Source organism: Petaurus breviceps, unplaced genomic scaffold, assembly GCF_028583685.1.
Source record: "Petaurus breviceps papuanus isolate PSGF00001 unplaced genomic scaffold, PetGlider_PUasm1.0 76, whole genome shotgun sequence".
Lineage (NCBI taxonomy): Eukaryota > Metazoa > Chordata > Mammalia > Diprotodontia > Petauridae > Petaurus > Petaurus breviceps.
The window spans coordinates 7,743,693-7,761,794 of NW_027186473.1; the positions used below are offsets into that span (position 1 = coordinate 7,743,693).

Sequence of the window (18,102 nt, forward strand, 5' to 3'; positions counted from 1 at the left end):
GAGAGAGAGAGAGAGAGAGAGAGAGAGAGAGAGAGAGAGAGAGAGAGAGAGAGAGAGAATCTGTGTCTATGTAAGACAGACAATACAAATGGACAAAATGGTACCAAAATTCAACAGGAGAGCAGGTTAGATTGCTTTCAACAAACTGGAAAGCTCACTTAATGACTCCAAATTCCCAGAAATAAAGGACAGTTTTTTAATTCCAATATTCTACTGGTATCATACTATGGATATGTGTCATAGAACACTGTGGCTACTCAAGAACTAAAAAAATTAGTATAACACAGAGGCCAACGGAGAAGCAGGTGGTGAGTGATACCACAGAGGCAATGCATAAATGAAAAAGAAAGTGAGCAGTCCCTATGGTGAGAATGAAGGATAAAAGGTTAACAGCTCAGGTCATGCAATATCATGAAAACATGAGGAAGACCCTAGAATGGTGGGTGGGTCCCCCTACAGCAAATTTATATGAGTATAGGGACAAAAATTATACAGAATGACTATAGTGATTTGCATCATGTGGTTTTTTATCCAGTGACAAGGGACTCCTCACTGTTATTCCAACAAGACACTCTACCAACTCTGGGCTTTTTCACTGGCTGTCCCCAAAATCTGGAACTTTTTTACTCCTCAAGTTTGTCTCCCAGCTTCCTTTAAGACTCAGCTAAAATCCCTTCTAACAAAAGCCTTTCCCAATTCCCTTTAATGCTATCTTGCTACTGATTATTTCCTTGTTTATATCTTGTTTGTACATCATTATTTTCATACTGCCTTGCTTATTAGATTGTGCGTTCCTTATTCATTATAAGGAAAACAAAATTGAGTTTGAGTGTTTCAGAAAAGAGTCAAGAATTTTCCCAGGCACTAAGATATGCAAAGTTTATATTACAAACAATCTTTGTCCTTGTGAAATTTACAGTTTAACAGAAATATGAGACACATAGATAACTACATATGTTAAATGAATTAGAAAGGCATAAAACAAAGTACTACAGGAGGATCAAGAGGAAAAGCTCACTATTGACAGGGGAGGCTCAGAGAAAGCTTCACGGAGGAAGGGGCATTTTAATTGGGTAGGGATTCAACAGCATGATAATCCTACTTCAGAAGTCTCCAAAATCATTTCCTATTGGAAATTATTACAGTGTTTCCCCGATAATAAGACACTGTCTTATTAATTTTTTTGGACAGAAAACCACCAGAGGGCTTATTTTTAGGGGAGGGCTTATTTTAATGAACATTGACAGCAATTTTAATAAACAGGTAAATGTGAACAAAAAAATGTACCTTTATTCAACAAGCAAATCACTGGGGAAGAACAGGATGACGCGCTCACTGCTGCAGCTCTGATTGGATGCAGCTCGGCGTGCGTTTCTGGGGGGGGGGGGGGGGAGGGAACGGTGCATACAGAGGGTACCGTAATGTAGCGTGTAGCGCAGGGGATCACCTTAACTACAGTAGCAATCTCAATAGGGCTTATTTTCGGGGGAGGGCTTATTTTAGAGGAATCTTACATAGTAAGGGGAGGGCTTATTTTCGGGATAGGTCTTATTATCAGGGAAACACGGTATGAACAGAATGGTAATAAAGACTTCACTCAAAACAAAAAAACCCATAAGAGTCACAAGTACTTAAATTCTGCCCATTCCAGGCAAGAGGGGGAAAAAAAAACATTCCAAAGATTGGATAACGTTTTAGCCATGTTGAGTGTGAGGTGCCAGACAGACGTGGATATGTCCTACAGGCAGCTGAACACGTAGGCTATGACTCAGAAGGGAAGCCAAAGTTAGAGATGTAGATTTATAAACCACATACATCAAGTTAAGAGTTCAGCCATTTCCAGAGAGAGGATATATGAAGAGAAAAATGGTCAAGGCCAGAACCTTGAAAAATACCCACATTAAGGATAGTTCCTTAGAACTACTCCCTAGAACAACAAATCATATGCCACTTCCCTAATATTTATGAGGTATAAGTATTTTATTAACCTAACTTATTCTGTTCCGTTTTGAGTTAAGATTGCAATATATATGTCTGACTATTTTAAATGTAGTTATATACTTCTCTTTAAGACTTAAAAGATATAAATTTCAAAAAATTAAGTTTACCTAAACATGTTCTAAAAATAATGTACTTCAGATGTTTTATAAAAAGGAAGAAACAGCAATTTTACTAAATTTTTAACTGATAAAAAAATAATTTAAACATATACAATCCCAATTATATTCTCTTACCTTTAACTGCCAATCAAAATCCTGTAACTGAGAAGAGGAAATGGCAATTATTTCTCCTAAAAGAGCTTTCCTAATTTCATCCTTCCGGCTTTTCAAGCACTTCATGATTGTTTTCTGATGATCTGAGCTTAAGTGATTCAATTGTTCAATCACCTATGAAGTTTTTTTAAAAAATGTTTGAAATGAAAAATAGAACAACACATTCAAAGGTAAAATAAAACAACATAGTTGATAATGTTCAATAAGACATAATCAGGATAATTCTGGCTTATGTTTTCAAAATTTATAATCTTTCCCAGTAGTTTTTCGAATCAAAAGTTTTATCCCATACCCAGGGTGTTCAAATTTGCAAATGAAGGGGTCACAACCATCTAATTAGAAAAACAAAAATTTTTGTTCTTCAAGTTTCTGTCCGAAGTTCAAATAACACAGGATTTATAATCAGTGGACCTCAGGTTAAATCCTTGATCTGCTACTTACTACTTGTGTGCCCTTGGGAAAGTCACAATCTCTGTGGTTCTCAGCTTCCTCATTTATAAAATGACCATAAGGATATTTCTAGCTCTAAATACTATAAGTCATTTGTGCTTATCTATATGCCCCCAACTAAGTAAAATCCTAAACACATGAAAATTAAACCTAAACAGAATGTGTGAAAATTCCAAGTTCTGGCAAAATGGTTGCCTCCCATTGCTTCATCCTCTGATATCAAAAACTCAATGAGCAATAGCCAAATTTGAGCACTACTCCAAAATGCTTTCAAGCTGGGCATAGTTTGTGAACCAATAAATTAAGAAATAAACATAGGTAAACATTTTATATTACATGCTTTAAGGGATACAAAATTGAATAACACACTCATCACCCTTAAGAAGCTTCGGATATAAAAGAGGAAATTGGCTATATGTAAAATAAGATGATAAAAGGTACATTATACCTTGTAGTATGAACTTGTAAGAATAGTGCCAGGAGTACTAAAGCTCAGAATGAGCTACAGCTAATGGAGAAAAGTAAAGATAACAAAACGGTTTTCATTTTTTTTGTTTTTTAAAGCTATGCTGGGGAAAACAGGAGGCTCAAAGAAGAAAAAGGCCTGCTCTTCCATGGGGATGGGGCAGTGATAACTAACAGAAAGAAAGACTCTTCTTTGTCTGACATTTTCTCTAACAAGGAAGATTTTCCTAAGTTAGACAGTAAGAGAGCATCTAGTTGACCTTCAGGAGTTCAAGACATCCAACCCAGAAGAACTACATCCTAAACTACTGAAAAACTAGTAGAGGTATTTAATTTTAAATATTTTTATCAAAATATTATTCAAAATTTTATTATCAGTATGGCCTTCCTAATTACACTGAATTCATGAGATTTTACTATGTCATAAACATACATTAAGAATGGCACAGGTATCACAGTATATCATAAATTGTTCTAGAATTCAGCCAACAAAAATCTAAGTTGTTTATTGCAAAAAGACTAATTTGAGGTGTAATTACCTTTTCAAAATCTTTATTTTTGCCAATGACAGTTTTGAAAAATTTGGAAAGATCTTCCAGGACATTAATCCACTCTGTTGAATCCCAAATACTGTCATAATCCTTTAACTGAGGATAAGCACGGCCACAAATGCCATCAATTACTTTGTGAAGAAGCTGTACAGAAAAAAAAGGGGGTGGGGGAATTATTTCATTAAATTGGATTACTACATTTGCTTTTACTATAGCGCTCACATATACTAGCACAAGTACTAGTGTTAATAAACTTTCAAAATCTAAACATTTTCATATAACTTTGGTTTATTGAAAATTTATTCAAATGTTTCAAACATTCTAGAAAAGTTACTTCTCTAAAAACCTGAAAAGTAGGTGACAAATGTATGAAATTCATTTCTGATCTTTTCCTACTGAATATAGGGCTGCTTTACCAAAGTATCTTCTTTTTATGAAAGATCCTAGTCTTACAATAACTCATTTTAACTATCAAATTCAAACCACTTCTTCAACCTCTTGCCTTCAAAGATCTGTAAACCTCCTAACTACATTTTCCACAGCGTCAATATCCACATCTGTTCCCCAAATAACCAAAGTTTAATTCAATTCCTTTACACTCTTTTACACCAGGCATTTACAAATTAAAACCAATTGTATACGTGACAGATGTAAGAAGCTCAGAACATAAAGGTTGCCACTACCAAGAACCCAATCAAAATAACAAAATAAGTGGCCCTTGTTCGCCTCCCAAATCCGTTCAAAACTAGGGAGGCACTTTCATAAAATATTTTAATTCCATATATCCATGTCGGTACCTAGCGAAATACACAGCAGCTATCTTGTTACAAATGATTTAGAGAAAACGAGGATTGATACTGGGACATGGAAGGGGTTAGCAATTATAATTTCAGGATCCAGCAGACAAGAGTACCCCTTACCAAAAATCCAACATGCGTGACATGCACAGATAATATTTCAGAGAATCAGAGAATTCTGATTCAACCTCTCCTGGGCAAGCCCATTGCAAAAAATAAAAATTAAACTTTGCAAAAACAAAAATGAAAAACTTTTGCTAAAGGAATATTCCTTGTCAGACTCAACCTATTTTTTGGTTTGCAAAATATGGTCGCCTTAGTTTTGACAGTTCGCCCCCAGGCTACAGAGTAGGGGCAGGGGGCGGGGCCCAGCTCAGAGGACACCGCGCCCGGGCCTTCGCTTCCCGCTCCTCCGCGCTGCCCCTTCGCTCCCATGGCTCCGAGAATAGGAAGGGCCATGGCGGGGGGCGCGACGGCAAGTCCGGCGGTGCACTGCCTCCTTCGCCTCACCTTGGGCCCGAGCTCCGCGGGCAGCTTCTCCAGCCCCTGTAATGACAGCTCCTCTTCCGCCTCCATTGCCCTCAGCGCCGTAGAGACCCCTGGCCTGTGATCACATGACACGAGCCTCTTTTTCCCCGAGCTCCCATAGGCTCAGCCGCAAAAGAGCCTCCGCTACGCTCACGTGATCCCTGGCGACCCCAGCCCATAAGTTCCAGGGAAAGGAAGTGGAGATATTTGCGCATGCGTGCGTCTTAAAGGGCCCTTCCCTTTCTTAGGGGCTCTTAAGAGTCCTAAAATGTAAGCTGGAAGGGAACCTGGAATGTTAACTTCACTCCGTCGTTTTATGGAGGCGGAAACAGAGGCTACTACTTGACTGCTGAGAGGCAGTGTAGTACAGTCGGGAGAAAGAGAGAGGAAAGGAGGAAGGGGGGAGGAGGAAAGAGACGGAGGGCAAGAGAGAGGGGCAAGAACAAGAGGGAAGGGAGAGAGAGAGGGAGAGCAAGAAAGAGGAAAGGGAGGGGGGAGAGAGGGAGAGCAAGAGAGGGGAGAGAGAAATGAGAGAGGGAGAGCAAGAGAGGGAAGGGAGAGGGGGAGGGAGAGTAAGAAAGGGAGAGGGAAGATAAAAGAGGGGGAGGAAGGGACAAAGGAAGGAGAGACAGGGGGAAGAGAAGGCGGGAGGAAGAGAGAAAAGGGAGGGGGAACAGGAGGGAGGGAGAGAGAGGAAGAAAGGGAGGGCACAAGGGGGGAAGGGAGAGAGGGGGAAGGAGTGGGAAGGATTAGTGAGGCTGTAGAGATGATAGAGGGGGCAATATGCTAGAGGTGAGGGGAGGATCACTTGTGCCAGGAGAGGGGCCACCTTGTGTGATACCAGGATGAAGGAGGAGGTAGCAGCAGAAGGCATCTGAGTGATGTGAGACGAGATGTTGGAGAGAAGGGGGAGTGCTTGGTGAATGGCCTCATTTTGGTTCTCATCTGAGAGAGGAAGAGGAAGGAGAGATATGGGAGGTTTGAGAATTGATTAAAGGATTTGGGGACAGCTGCTGTGGTGAGTAGAGCAAAGAAAGAACTAGGTTTTGAGAGGCAATATATAGTAAAACGTAAATCAGAAAACCTGAGTAGGAAGGGGTGCTGCTCTGATCTTTCCTATGTGTTGGTGGTCAAGTGAGCAAATGAGACTGAGCTTCAGGTTAACTCATCTGTAATTTTAACATCATAATATTTGCACTACTTAACCTCACAATGCAGTTTTTAAAAAGGCACTTTTATAAGACATAAAGTGGCTATATAAATGAATTATTACTGACAATTATAGAAGTGTATAGGCTACATAAATGTGAGCTATTATTTTTATAACTGGCAGTTAGAGTATTTACTACAAAGTGAAGATTCAGTAGCAATACTTTAAAAAATCTGCTAAGCGGTGAGCTAGACTATACATTACTTCACTAGAGCAAAGGCCCCAAATCTCAGTTCATCCAGCATTTCATTTTAGTGTAGCAATTTTAGCGTTTCTATCACTATATAAAAATCTGTAGCTTTTCACTAAAGTAACTGCCAAGGTCCTATTCTGCTGCCTTTATTGAAGCAAAATGGCTGGGAGTTTCCAAAATCATGATAGTAGAGATTAAAGATGCCCTCAAATAAGAAGACCACATTTCACAAAGTGTCATGGGGGTTTTATAGACAGAAAATAATGCTGATATGATATTCTATATAGTTGTTTTAACATTTGGTTTTTTGGATCTGTTTTTTCTTTGTTACAAGGAATGCATTCACTGAGGAGGATCCTCTTCGGAAATGACTACGATAAACAGCAAAAGGCACCAGAAAAACATTTATTTTAAAAATAGCACTGGCACTCCTATGGGAAGGATCAGCCTGATTTTGTTCACTCAAAAGAACTATTCATTTTGTATATATTTGCCAAAATAATCCCAAAGACTCAACTTTCTAAGAAACTGCCTGCAAAAGCATCCAAAATTTCAATACTTATAATAACAATTCTAGATCAAATTCAATTGCCAAATTACCATTCATCATCACTTTCAATTTCATGAAGCTAGTATCTAACTTTTAAATAGAACTTGTTTACTTACAGCGATGACATTATATATATCTACATATGTATGTATGTATGTATATACATATATATATAGGGGAAAGTGGAGGGGATGGAGGTAGGGGGTATGTTCAGGGAAGATAATTACTGCTGCTGAGCCCTTTTCAGGGCTGCTTTCCACCTTTGGAGTCCACCTGTTCCACCCGTCACCTCTGGCTCCAAGAAGTTGTAGCATGTGCATACCATATCCCAGTAAACCTTTGGGTAGACAGGCTAAACCGGGTTGAGGGTAACTGAGGGGTCTCAGACCTGTTGGTGAGTTAGGAGGGTGCCTACCCCAAGCATATGAAGACTTTCCCTGGTGGAATGGGTGAATGAGAACAATTTGTTTCAGTAACCATGAAGGCAGCTGAAGGAGGTGCTGTGGAGCTTTTAGAGCTTGGTTAGGCATCAGTGTTATAGGAATGTAAATTTTCAAGATCTTCCCTGTCCCTAGGTTAAGTGCACCTGGAGCCTGTGGTAGGAGGCTTGTTTTTCAGGAACGACGACCACACCTTGATGCTGTGATTGGACAGTGGGTCAAGAGGAGAAGGCTATAAGCCCTGATGTGAGGTTTTGCTTTGGGACTCACTTTGAGAAGTGTTGTGTGATTTGACCAAATGAGACTCTGGGCAGCTGTTGAGAGCCCCCCAGCTTTGAAAACCCAGATGTTGATGCTCCCCCATCTGGTAACTGTGATTAGGTATGGATGTATGTAATGGTTGGACAGTTTGGAAGCCTGTCTGCTGAAATGTTCTTGTAACTTAGGCTTGTAACCTCTGTATATTCTGATATTCGGGTTACTGACCTTTTTCCCCTGAACTAGGTAAATGATATGTTTGATTGATTAAAGCAAGATTGTTAACCCATTTTGAGTTGCTTTCCTTTAGAAAAGCAGATCTAAAAACCTGCATTGGCAGCCACCCTGGGGATGCTGGGGTGCTTGTTGCTACAATCAGATACCAAGGTCATCCACTGTATCTTGAGCCGTCACCACTAGTCTTTATTCTGTCATGCCACTGGACTGTGATGATCCTGGAGGAGAGAGTGAGACTGAACACTTCACGCAACTCTGCCTTGCTTAAATCCAGTTTCCATAGGAATCAAAAGACATCACCCATGCCATGCTAATCAAAATGCCAAAAAAATTATTTTATGCATCTAGAAAAAATAAATTGCATCTGGAAGAATAAAAGGTCAAAGAATATGAAGGGGACCAATGGAAAAAAGTGATGTAAGATAGACTAGCCAAACCACATCTCAAACCGTATTACAAAGTGGTAGCCATCAAAGCAGTCTAATACTTGCTAGGAAATAAAGAGTGGTAGACCAATGGAATATATTAGGTACACAATACACCAATTTATCAAATGACCAAATCACACAAAAAAAAAAGACTTCATGAAGCTAATAGCTAACTTATATAGAACTTGTTTATAGCAATAAAATACATATACACTAGGTGTCAAAATGGGTAGAGAATGGGTGGGATTTAAACTTCAACAATTAAACCTGAGTTCACATCTTACCTCAAACACTAGCTCTTTAACCGTGGACAAGTTATTTAATCTCTTTTTCTCACTTTCACTCTCTATAAAATGGAGATAATAACAGTGGCTACCCAAAGGGCTTATTGTGAGGATTAAATGAGATAAATACAAAGCAGTTAGTAAATGTTGAAGTGCTGTAGAAATGCCAGCTATTTTTTTAGGCATTTTAATTCTTTATGTATGAGATAATGTTGAAAATTAGTTTCTCTTTTTAAAAAACAATTTAGGAATTTTTATATAGACCACAATAAAAATGTTGAAGGAAAAGTACTAGATTGTAACACATCAACTTAAAATGGGCAGTTAAGTCATCCTCATTCATGACAAACTCGAAAAACAGGATTGAATATACTAAATGGGGAAAATTATTAAAGTATGTCATAAACCTACATTGTTATTATTTAGTCATTGTTTCACAGTCTGACTCTTCATGACCCCATTTAGAGTTTTCTTGGCAAAGATCCTGTAGTGTTTTGCCATTTTCTTCTCTAGCTTATTTGACAGATGAGGAAACTGAGGCAAACAGGGTGAAGTAACTTGCCCAGGATCACACAGCTAGTAAATATCTAAGGCTGGATTTGAACACAAGATGTGTCTTTAGGACTTCAGGCATGACACTCTATCCCTTGCACCACCTAGCTGCCCTAACCTACATCAAGTTATTAGTTTTTCTTGATTCTTGGTCATACTGTTTAATTAACCAGACCAGGATATCAACATATCTATTGGAATTAATTTTTTAAGTGATTATCTTACTACTATCCCCAGATTTTTTAATTAATGAATATGTGCATTTCAGATTAATAATTATTTGTGGCAAATGCAAAATGCTTATCTGAACCTACACCAACAGTAACACTCAGAGAAACTGTCATTATGGCATTAAATGGGAAAAGAGGATACATACAAGTACCTACTATGTGCCAACCATCATGCTAAGCATTTTGAAAATATCTCATTTGATCCTCACAACAACCCTGAGAGGTAGGTGATATTATTATCCCCCTTTTTTTAGATAAGGAAACAGGCAAACAGAGGTAAAGTGACTTGTCCAGAATCAGTTCAATAATGTCTGAGGTTGAATTTGAACCCTAACTCCAGGCCTATCACTCTATTCTCTGGGCCACCTAGCAGGAAAAAAAACATAAATACACTGGAGTTGCCATTTTTATGGCAAAAATTTACCAGAAATTATAAACTAACTTTTAAAAAAGATTTTATCATCTCTTTCTAACAATAATAATAGTAAATACCTTATTTCTCCGTACTTTTAATTGCAGGAGGGAACTTTTGAAATATGCCTTATTATTTTTCTGTAGATGGTAGATTGTTGCTTTTTCAGAGAGAAGCGATCTCAGAAAAACATTGCCCAGCAGTTATAGAGCAATGGAGGATGTCCTAAACCAGGGGTGGGGAATCTATGGCCTCAAGACCACAAAGCATAGAAATCCTAGACTAAATCAAGGACTGGGTATAAGCAGGGAGTTCCAATAGGCACAGAGCAAGGATGACAAATAAATATATACAGAGAGCTCACTCATACTCTGAATTATATGAACCCTGTAGTTCTGGGGAAATGGTCAACTATGTAGCACACCATAATCTTTCCCTACTTGGGAAAGCTTCAACCCAGAATGGTACTGTAACTCTGAAGTGACATATATAGCCTCCTGGAGAAGTCAGGGCTTATTGGAGACAGAAGATTTTTCTTTTTAAAATATATTTACTTTTAGTTTATAACATTCAGTTCCACAATCCCTTGAGTTTCAAATTTTCTCCCGACACACCCATGGTGGCATGCAATAAAATATAGGATCTACAAATACCTTCACATTAAACATTAGTCAAGTTGCAAAGAAGGATTATAACCAATGGAGTGAACAATGAGAAAGAAGAAACTAAACTGAACTAAACAAAAAAAGAGAGAGAGCAAATAGTTGTATTAGTAATGAAATTTGAAGATCCCTTTGTATTGCTAAGCTGACAGTACTTGGCACCTAGTTTCAAATTAAGCCTCTATTAAAGACACAGAAGGTATGAACCTCTGTTGCTGATAACAGGATGGGGATGAACAGGAAGGAGCAATACTGTATATAAGGAAAAATCCCAGCTGGGAAAGTCAGAACTTCTTGGGATGAGCATCTGAAGTCTGGGCTGCTGCTGGACTGGAACATCCATGGAGAAAGTGATTTTCATTTTGAGAACAGAGCTGCTGAAGACTTCCGAGGGCCAACCGGAGCTGCCAGAGGAAGCATGACTGTGGTGTCAGTACTTTGTCTGTGGTTCTGTTAAGTTTTCTCTTCCCAGGAACAGAAGCTGTAAAGGATTTGGGGTGTATTGGACAATATGAGCCTTAATACGGAGGAAGAACTGCATGGAGAGCTGGACAAGGAGTTGGCAGCTGTCTGCCTTTGAACTTAGGTGGCAGTTGGTTAGATTTGGGCAGGAGCTGGGACCGTGGAAGAGGAATCATGGAAGCTGAAAGCCTGCCCCAAGTCAAGATGAAAAAACCTTTCTGTGGGTACTGAGTAGTGACTGATGAAATTGTAATTTACTTGTGACCAAGGGGTGGATGGCCTGTGTATTTTCCACTACTCCTTAAGAGGATACTGAGTAGTGACTGATGATTGAATGGTGACTGATGACTGAATAGTGACTGATTTGTAACTTAGTGTGCCTCATGGGTGGAGGACTTTGACCTTTTGTGCTTTATGATTGAATGATTGAGTTACTAAGGGATTGATTAAATGATTGTACTTTGTTCAAAACTATGTGGCCATTTTAGTGATAAGTTGTTGAGTTATTATATCATTGTGAATGCTGTATTTTGATTTTCTGTGATAAGCTGTAACATTGTGATTACTGTGCCTTGATTTGCTGTGAATGTTTTGCTCTGATTTGTTATTGAATAAAAAGAGAGTTCACTATACTGTGTAATTGCTTGAAAAGCTGCTCACAGCAGTAGTCCCCGGGAAAGCTGCTTGTGCTTGGCTTTACAGTAGTTTGCTTCAATCTGCACTCAGACTCTGTAGTTCTTTCTCTGGATGTGGATATCCCTTTCCGTCGTGAGTCTTTTATAGTTGTCTTCTAACCTTGTATTGCTGAGAGGAGCCCAGCCTATCAAAGTTAGTTGTCACAATATGATGTGTCTGTAATTGTGTACAAAGTTCTCCTGGTTCTGCTCTGATAGAAGAATTTTCTCGATTGTTTTTAAGTTCTGCAGGGACTGTCTTTTTGCCTCCTTTTGTATCTCCAATGCTTAGCACAGCTCCTGGCACATAGTAGGCATTTAATAAATGTTTATTGATTGATTTGGGTTAGGTTAAATAAAATCTGTCCTATGTCAATGTTTTGTTAGCCTAAGTACAGTTGGGTTAGAGCTAAGGACTAGCTTCTTTTTTCCTTTTTTTTTTCATTTTAAAATTTTATTTTTTCCTATTACATATAAAAACAACTTTAAACATTCTTTTTAATTTAGAGTTTTAAATTCTCTCCCTCTTCCCCCCCCCTTGAAAAGTCAAGTCATCTGATATAGATTATACATGTGCAGTCATGAAAAACATATTTCCATATTTGACATATCGTGAAAGAAAACACAGATCAAAAGCAAAATAAACAAAAAAACAAGGAAAATAAAGTTTAAAAATATGCTTTGACCTATATTCAGATTCCATCTCTTCTTTCTCTCGAGGGGATAGCATTTTTAAAATTTAATGTTTTCCCCCGAATTAAATGTAAAAAAAATCTTAACATTCTTTTTTTTTTCAAATTTTAAGTTTCAACTTTTCTCCCTCCCCACCCCCCATTGAAAAGGAAAGAAATTTGATATAAGTTATATATGTGTAGTCATGCAAAAACATTTCCATTTAAGTCATGCTGTAAAAGAAAACAGACCGAAAAAAAACAAACAAGAAATATAAAGAAAGTAAAGAAAAAAATCTGCTTCAATCTCCATTCAGATGCCTCCAGTTCATTCTCTGGAGATGGATAGCACCTTTCATTTTAAGTGCCACAGAATTGTCTTGGATCATTGTATTGCCGAGGACAGCCAAGTTATTCACAGCTAATCTTCATACAGTATTACTGTTATTGTGTGCAATGTTCTGCTTCTGTTCATTTCACTCTGCATAAGTTCACGTAAGTTTTTCCAAGTTTATTTGAGAACATCCAGCTCATCATTTCTTATAACATAATAGTATTCCTTCAAAATCACCTACAAAAACTTGTCCAGCCATTCCCCCAATTGATATACATCCCCTTAATTTCCACTTCTTTGTCACACAAAAAGGGCTGCTATAAATATTTTGTAAAGGTATTTTTCCTTTTTGTTAATCTCTTTGGGATACAGACCTAGTAGTTATTGTTTGATCAGAGGGTATTCTTGGTTTTATAGCCCTTTAGCTATAATTCCAAATTACTCTCTAGAATGATTGAATCAGTATACAACTTCACCAACAATGCATTATTGTCTTAATTTTCTATATCCCCTTCAACAGTTGTCATTTTCCTTTTCTGTCATATTAACCAATCTGATATGTGTGGGATGATAGCTCAGAGTTGTTTTAACTTGCATTTCTCTAATCAATAGTAATTTAGAGCATTTTTTATATGATTGTAGATAGCTTTGATGACTTGTCAGAAAATTCTCCATTCTTATCCTTTGACCATTTATCAATTGAAGAATGGCTCTTATTTCTAAAATTTTTATTCCATTTTCTATATATTTGAGAAATGAGGTCTTCATCAGAGAAACTTACTGTAGATTTTTTTCACATAGGTAGCTAACATTTTTTTATCATAAGTCCTGCATAATTGTCTTAGATCATTGTATTGCTGAAAATAGCTGTTATTCACAATAATATATTGTTGCTTCTATGTACAGTGTTCTCCTGGTTCTGTTCACTTTATTTTGCATCAGTTCATATAAGTCTTTCCAGGTTTTTCTCAAACCTTCCTGCTCATCATTACTTATAGCACAATGGTATTCCATCACAATCAAATACAGTAACTTATTCAGCCATTCTTCAATTGATGGTCATCACTTTTCAATTCTTTACCATTACAAAAAGAGCTGACTAGCTTCCTTTTTCATGGAAACTTAGATACAAAACAAATACTAAAATTCCCAAAGGAAATAGCGTGACAAGAAGAAGATTTAAGACAAATTTACAAGATTAAACCCTGTTTGTGTGAGATTGGAGCTATGGGTCTAGGTTACAGATTATAAATATGAATACAGGATTCATAGATATAACTTTGTAAATGGATTTACAAAGACACCCTTAAGTTTAATCAAAGAAACATTTATTTAAGTACCTATATTGTATAATAGGTGTTTGGTATGTAACGAGAAAGATGAAAAATGGTCCTTGCCTGATACAAGCTTGAACACTACTCATCTTGCCTCTTTACATAGGGAATTGAGACTTAGAAGTTGATGAAACACCATCTATCGCTACTAGCTGTCATCCTATGTCTCTGCTTCCTTTCATGGCTGATGTTCTTGAGAAGACCATCTATAACAGGTACCTCCACTTCCTTTTCTCTCATTTCCTCCTCAATTCTCTGGTTTCTAGCCTCATTGTTCAACTGAAACAGCTCTCTCCAAAATTACCAGTGATCTCCCAAAGGCCAAATCTAATGGCCTTTTCTCAGTCCTTATTCTTCTTGATCTCTCTGTAGCCTTTGACCCTTTTTGATGGGGGAGGGGGAGGGGTTTTTGGGTGGTGCCATGGTTGCTTTGAATGAATATGGGGGTGATCACCATATAAGGCCATAAATGTAAAACTGCGATGTGATTGGCTCGGATTCGCTATATATTTTCTTGTGTGAGAGGGCGCTCTCTCTCTCTCCGCCATGTAACTGTTGAAGAATAAACCACCCCGCTTCACTCCTCCGCCTTCTGTCTGGTGTTTTTCCCCGTGAGGGGCCGGTGACGACCGAAGACCCGGGATGGGTAAGTGAGAGGGCCGTGGGGCTAGTCGTCTAGATCTGTTGTGAATGCAGACGCCCGCAACACCTTTTCTCCCTGATAACTCTCTTCTTTCTAGGTTTTCATGACCACTGCATTCCTTCTAATCTTTTCCTGTCTGCCTGATTACTTCTCCAATCATTTCCTTCACTGAATCTTCAACCAGGTCACACCTGCTAACTATAGTTCTCCAAATTTCTGTCTTTGGCCCACTTTCTTTTCCCTGTATGTTATGAATGGTGTTTCTATCAGCTCCCCTGGATTCAGATAATCATCTCTATGAAGATAGTTCTCAGATCCATTTCCCCAACCCTGGTCTAGCCCTAACATTTCTATTGACCTCCTGTCTTGCATCTCCAACTGCCATATAGATATCCTAAACTCAACAGGTCCAAAATCGAATATCTTTACCCCAAAATCTTCCCTTCTTCTTAACTTCTCTATTATTGTCAAGTGTGCCACCATTCTCTCCTCCATCTCTCCTATATTCCTTCAAGTCTCATCTAAAGTCCTATTTTCTATAAAAAAAAAAACCTTTCCTATTCCTTAATCTTACTATCTTCTCTCTGATATTATCCCCAATTTATCCTGCATATATCTTGTCTCTACATAGTTGGTTTCATGTTGTCTCCCTGTTAGCTCCTAGGGAGTGTTGACCTCTAGAAAAAGTTTGGTTATAGGAGAAAAATAGTAATATAAAATTACAAAACTTATTTGTTATTCCCTTAAGCCTAGCAGTACTTGTACAAGGAGCCAAGAACTAAGTGCTGACTTCTGAACAAAAGTATGAGAGAGCTTAAGTACATTTTAGGACCATTACAATTTGGGGTGGCTGAGTTACACAAATTTATGATCCCCATAAATTTTTAGTCGTTGTATGAGAAAGGAATTTTCTTAACTTAGTAAATGGTAAATACAATAAAACAAGAGAGTTGATAAAGTGTCAGTTGTAATTATGATTCCAAATATCTGTGTTTTCTTTACCATTAATATTCCATAAATTGTATGTTTAGAAAAAAAAATTTTTTTTTACTATTGCAAATATTTCAATAAGTGTTCTCTGCAAGGCATTTAAAACACCAGTTTGTGAGGATAAACTCCATTGGAGAGAGAGAAGAGAGAACGCAGGTAGCCACGGAGCTGAGGAATTTTCTTGATTTGGGGTAGGATCTGAGAGTCTACTGTTTTCTGATCAGCCTTGCACTGCTCTGTAATCTCATATTTCTCTTTTTCTGTGTCAAAAGTCTCTACTTCTTGGTGTCTAGGTTTACCGAGCCTCAAGATGATTTGGAATTTTCACATCTGAAAGGTTAACCCGAGTAGAAGTGGCAATGACAAATTTCTTTTGGGTCCTTCTCAGAGGAACACGGTTGATGGTCAGAGGTCCAGTCACCAGTAGCAAGCCGCTAGCCAGTTGCTTCAGGAAAATTATTCGCTTGCCCCTGTGGCGGCCAGTGAGCATGATCAGAACTGTATCTGGCTTGATGCTACCTCAGAGTCTCCTCACATGCTGGCTGAAGGGCTTTTTGCCATGACTTAGCTTCCTAGGCACATCCTCAGTAGGGTAATACCTAGGCATTTTGCGAATCTTTACCACATGAGTTCCTCCATTTTTATCACCACCAACAGGATTTGAGATAGTAGCAGGCACTTTTTCTGTCTTCTTCCTTTCAATCCGGGTTTTTGGGGCAGTGTATTTCGCTTGTACATGACTCTCCGGGAACACATTGCAGACCTGGAGTATCTACCAATCCCTCGGGCAGGGACTGGGCTCTGACTGCAATGCTCTCTAGGCTTTTTGACTTTGTCAGCTACATCTTCCTTTTTGTTCTCTTTTTTTTTCCTTTTTGACCTTCTTTTCCTTGGGTGGCTTTTTGTCCGCCATCTTGAGAGACGGGAAAAAGGTAGAAAATCTTAAGATAAGAAAAAGTACCATTACTCAAGTTAGTGCCTCAAGTTGAGGGTCTCGTCCTTAAGGGCCATGAAGTAGGCTTTGTTAATGTAAGGAGAGGTGTTCTCTAAGAACAAGAGGAAGCTGGGTCTGTTTGGAATTTATGATCTCTGGATACCTGTTTTACATTACCTTATCTAGTTTACATTTACCTTATCTAGTCTCTGGAGTGGCTGAGACAGAAAAGGAGCCTTTTTAGAATGAGGCAAGGTAGTCTGTTTGATTAATTCAGACTTTGGCCAAAATATGACATTTAATGATTAGCAGGAGCAGGACTATTTTTGCTTTCCTAGTGTGATAGTAATGGCAATTAAAGATTCCCCTGTATTGGCTTGGTTTTCAAATTGATTGTATTAAAACCCAGAGTTTGTTAATCCCACCTGTGGGATGGGCTTGTTGATGTGAAAAGAAAGTCCTGAAGTGGGAGGAGCTGGTGATGTAGATTTGGAGAGACAAGAGAGAGGCGGAAGTTCTTTTTGGAAGCAGCACCTCGTGAAGAGAGAGAGACTAAGAGATTGCTGGTGGCCGCTTTGAATTGCCCTGGACTTTTGAGACCTGCCCCCTGAGCTGCCAAGGACTGAGGAGACATGGCTGTTTTGCTGGTACTTTGTCTGTCTGTTTTGATGTTATTTTGCCAGATTTGTCCACTGGTGAAAGACTGTCCTGTTGAAGAAGTCCTGGAACCTGGCATTTGGTTAAGAAGGCCTGAGACTGTCCTGCAGATAGAGAGTGAATACTGTCCACTGGTGAGGGACAGTACTGAGAGTGAATACTGTCCACTGGTGAGGGACAGTACTGTTGTTGCAGGGGTCTGGAGACTGTCCGGCAGACAGAATGAATACTGTCCACTGGTGAAGGACAGTGCTGTTGTTGCAGGGGTCTGGGAGCCTTTCTGTTGGTTCAGAAGCCCTGAAGAAGGATTTTCTTGTTGTATGTTTACAGAAATCCTGGGAGAGGGCTTTGCTAATGTGTTCAGGGGTTCTAGGACTGTTCTACAGACAGAGGATAAATTCATGAAGGGACTGGCAATGTATCTTATGGCCTTGCTAAGCCTTGTCTCCCCAGGAACTAAGATTGCTGAGAACTTGCCTCGTGTCAAGATGAAGAAAAGACCTCCATTTGGGTATTAAGTGCTGTGTTTAAACTTGATGTAACTCTGGGGTAGATTCAATTGTGATCCAGGGGTGGGGAACTTTTGACCTTTTTGTGTTCTATGATTGAGCAAATGAATGTATTTTACTTATGTTTGGAAACTACTCTCCATTTGAGAAGAGGGGCTTTGTGGTGGACTTAATTAAGGTATAGCCTAGGGGTGGAGAAGTATTTGGAACAGAGACTTTGTAATTGATTGAATGATTGGAAAGTCCTGGGGTGGGGTAGGCCTTGGAGATGATTTAATCACACTTAGTAAATGCTGTATTTTGAATGATGTCATGTTTTGATCTTCTCTGTTCTGGGTTTGTTACTGAATAAAATAGAGAGCACCTATGCTGGT

The 18,102-nt window shown here is 38.7% G+C and overlaps 1 protein-coding gene across 1 annotated transcript in view; it reads right to left on the minus strand.

The window, feature by feature from the left end:
• Nucleotides 1-5,272, minus strand: part of COMMD8 (COMM domain containing 8) — a 10,342-nt gene extending 5,070 nt beyond the window's left edge. Inside the window, exons 1-3 of the mRNA XM_069105176.1 lie at nt 5,047-5,272; nt 3,728-3,883; nt 2,235-2,387 (exon numbers count right to left, since the gene is read on the minus strand). Of these exons, the coding sequence (XP_068961277.1) occupies nt 2,235-2,387; nt 3,728-3,883; nt 5,047-5,112 (375 nt within the window). The 5' untranslated portion in view covers nt 5,113-5,272. The remainder of the gene's footprint in view (nt 1-2,234; nt 2,388-3,727; nt 3,884-5,046) is intronic.
• Nucleotides 5,273-18,102: the final 12,830 nt, after the last annotated feature.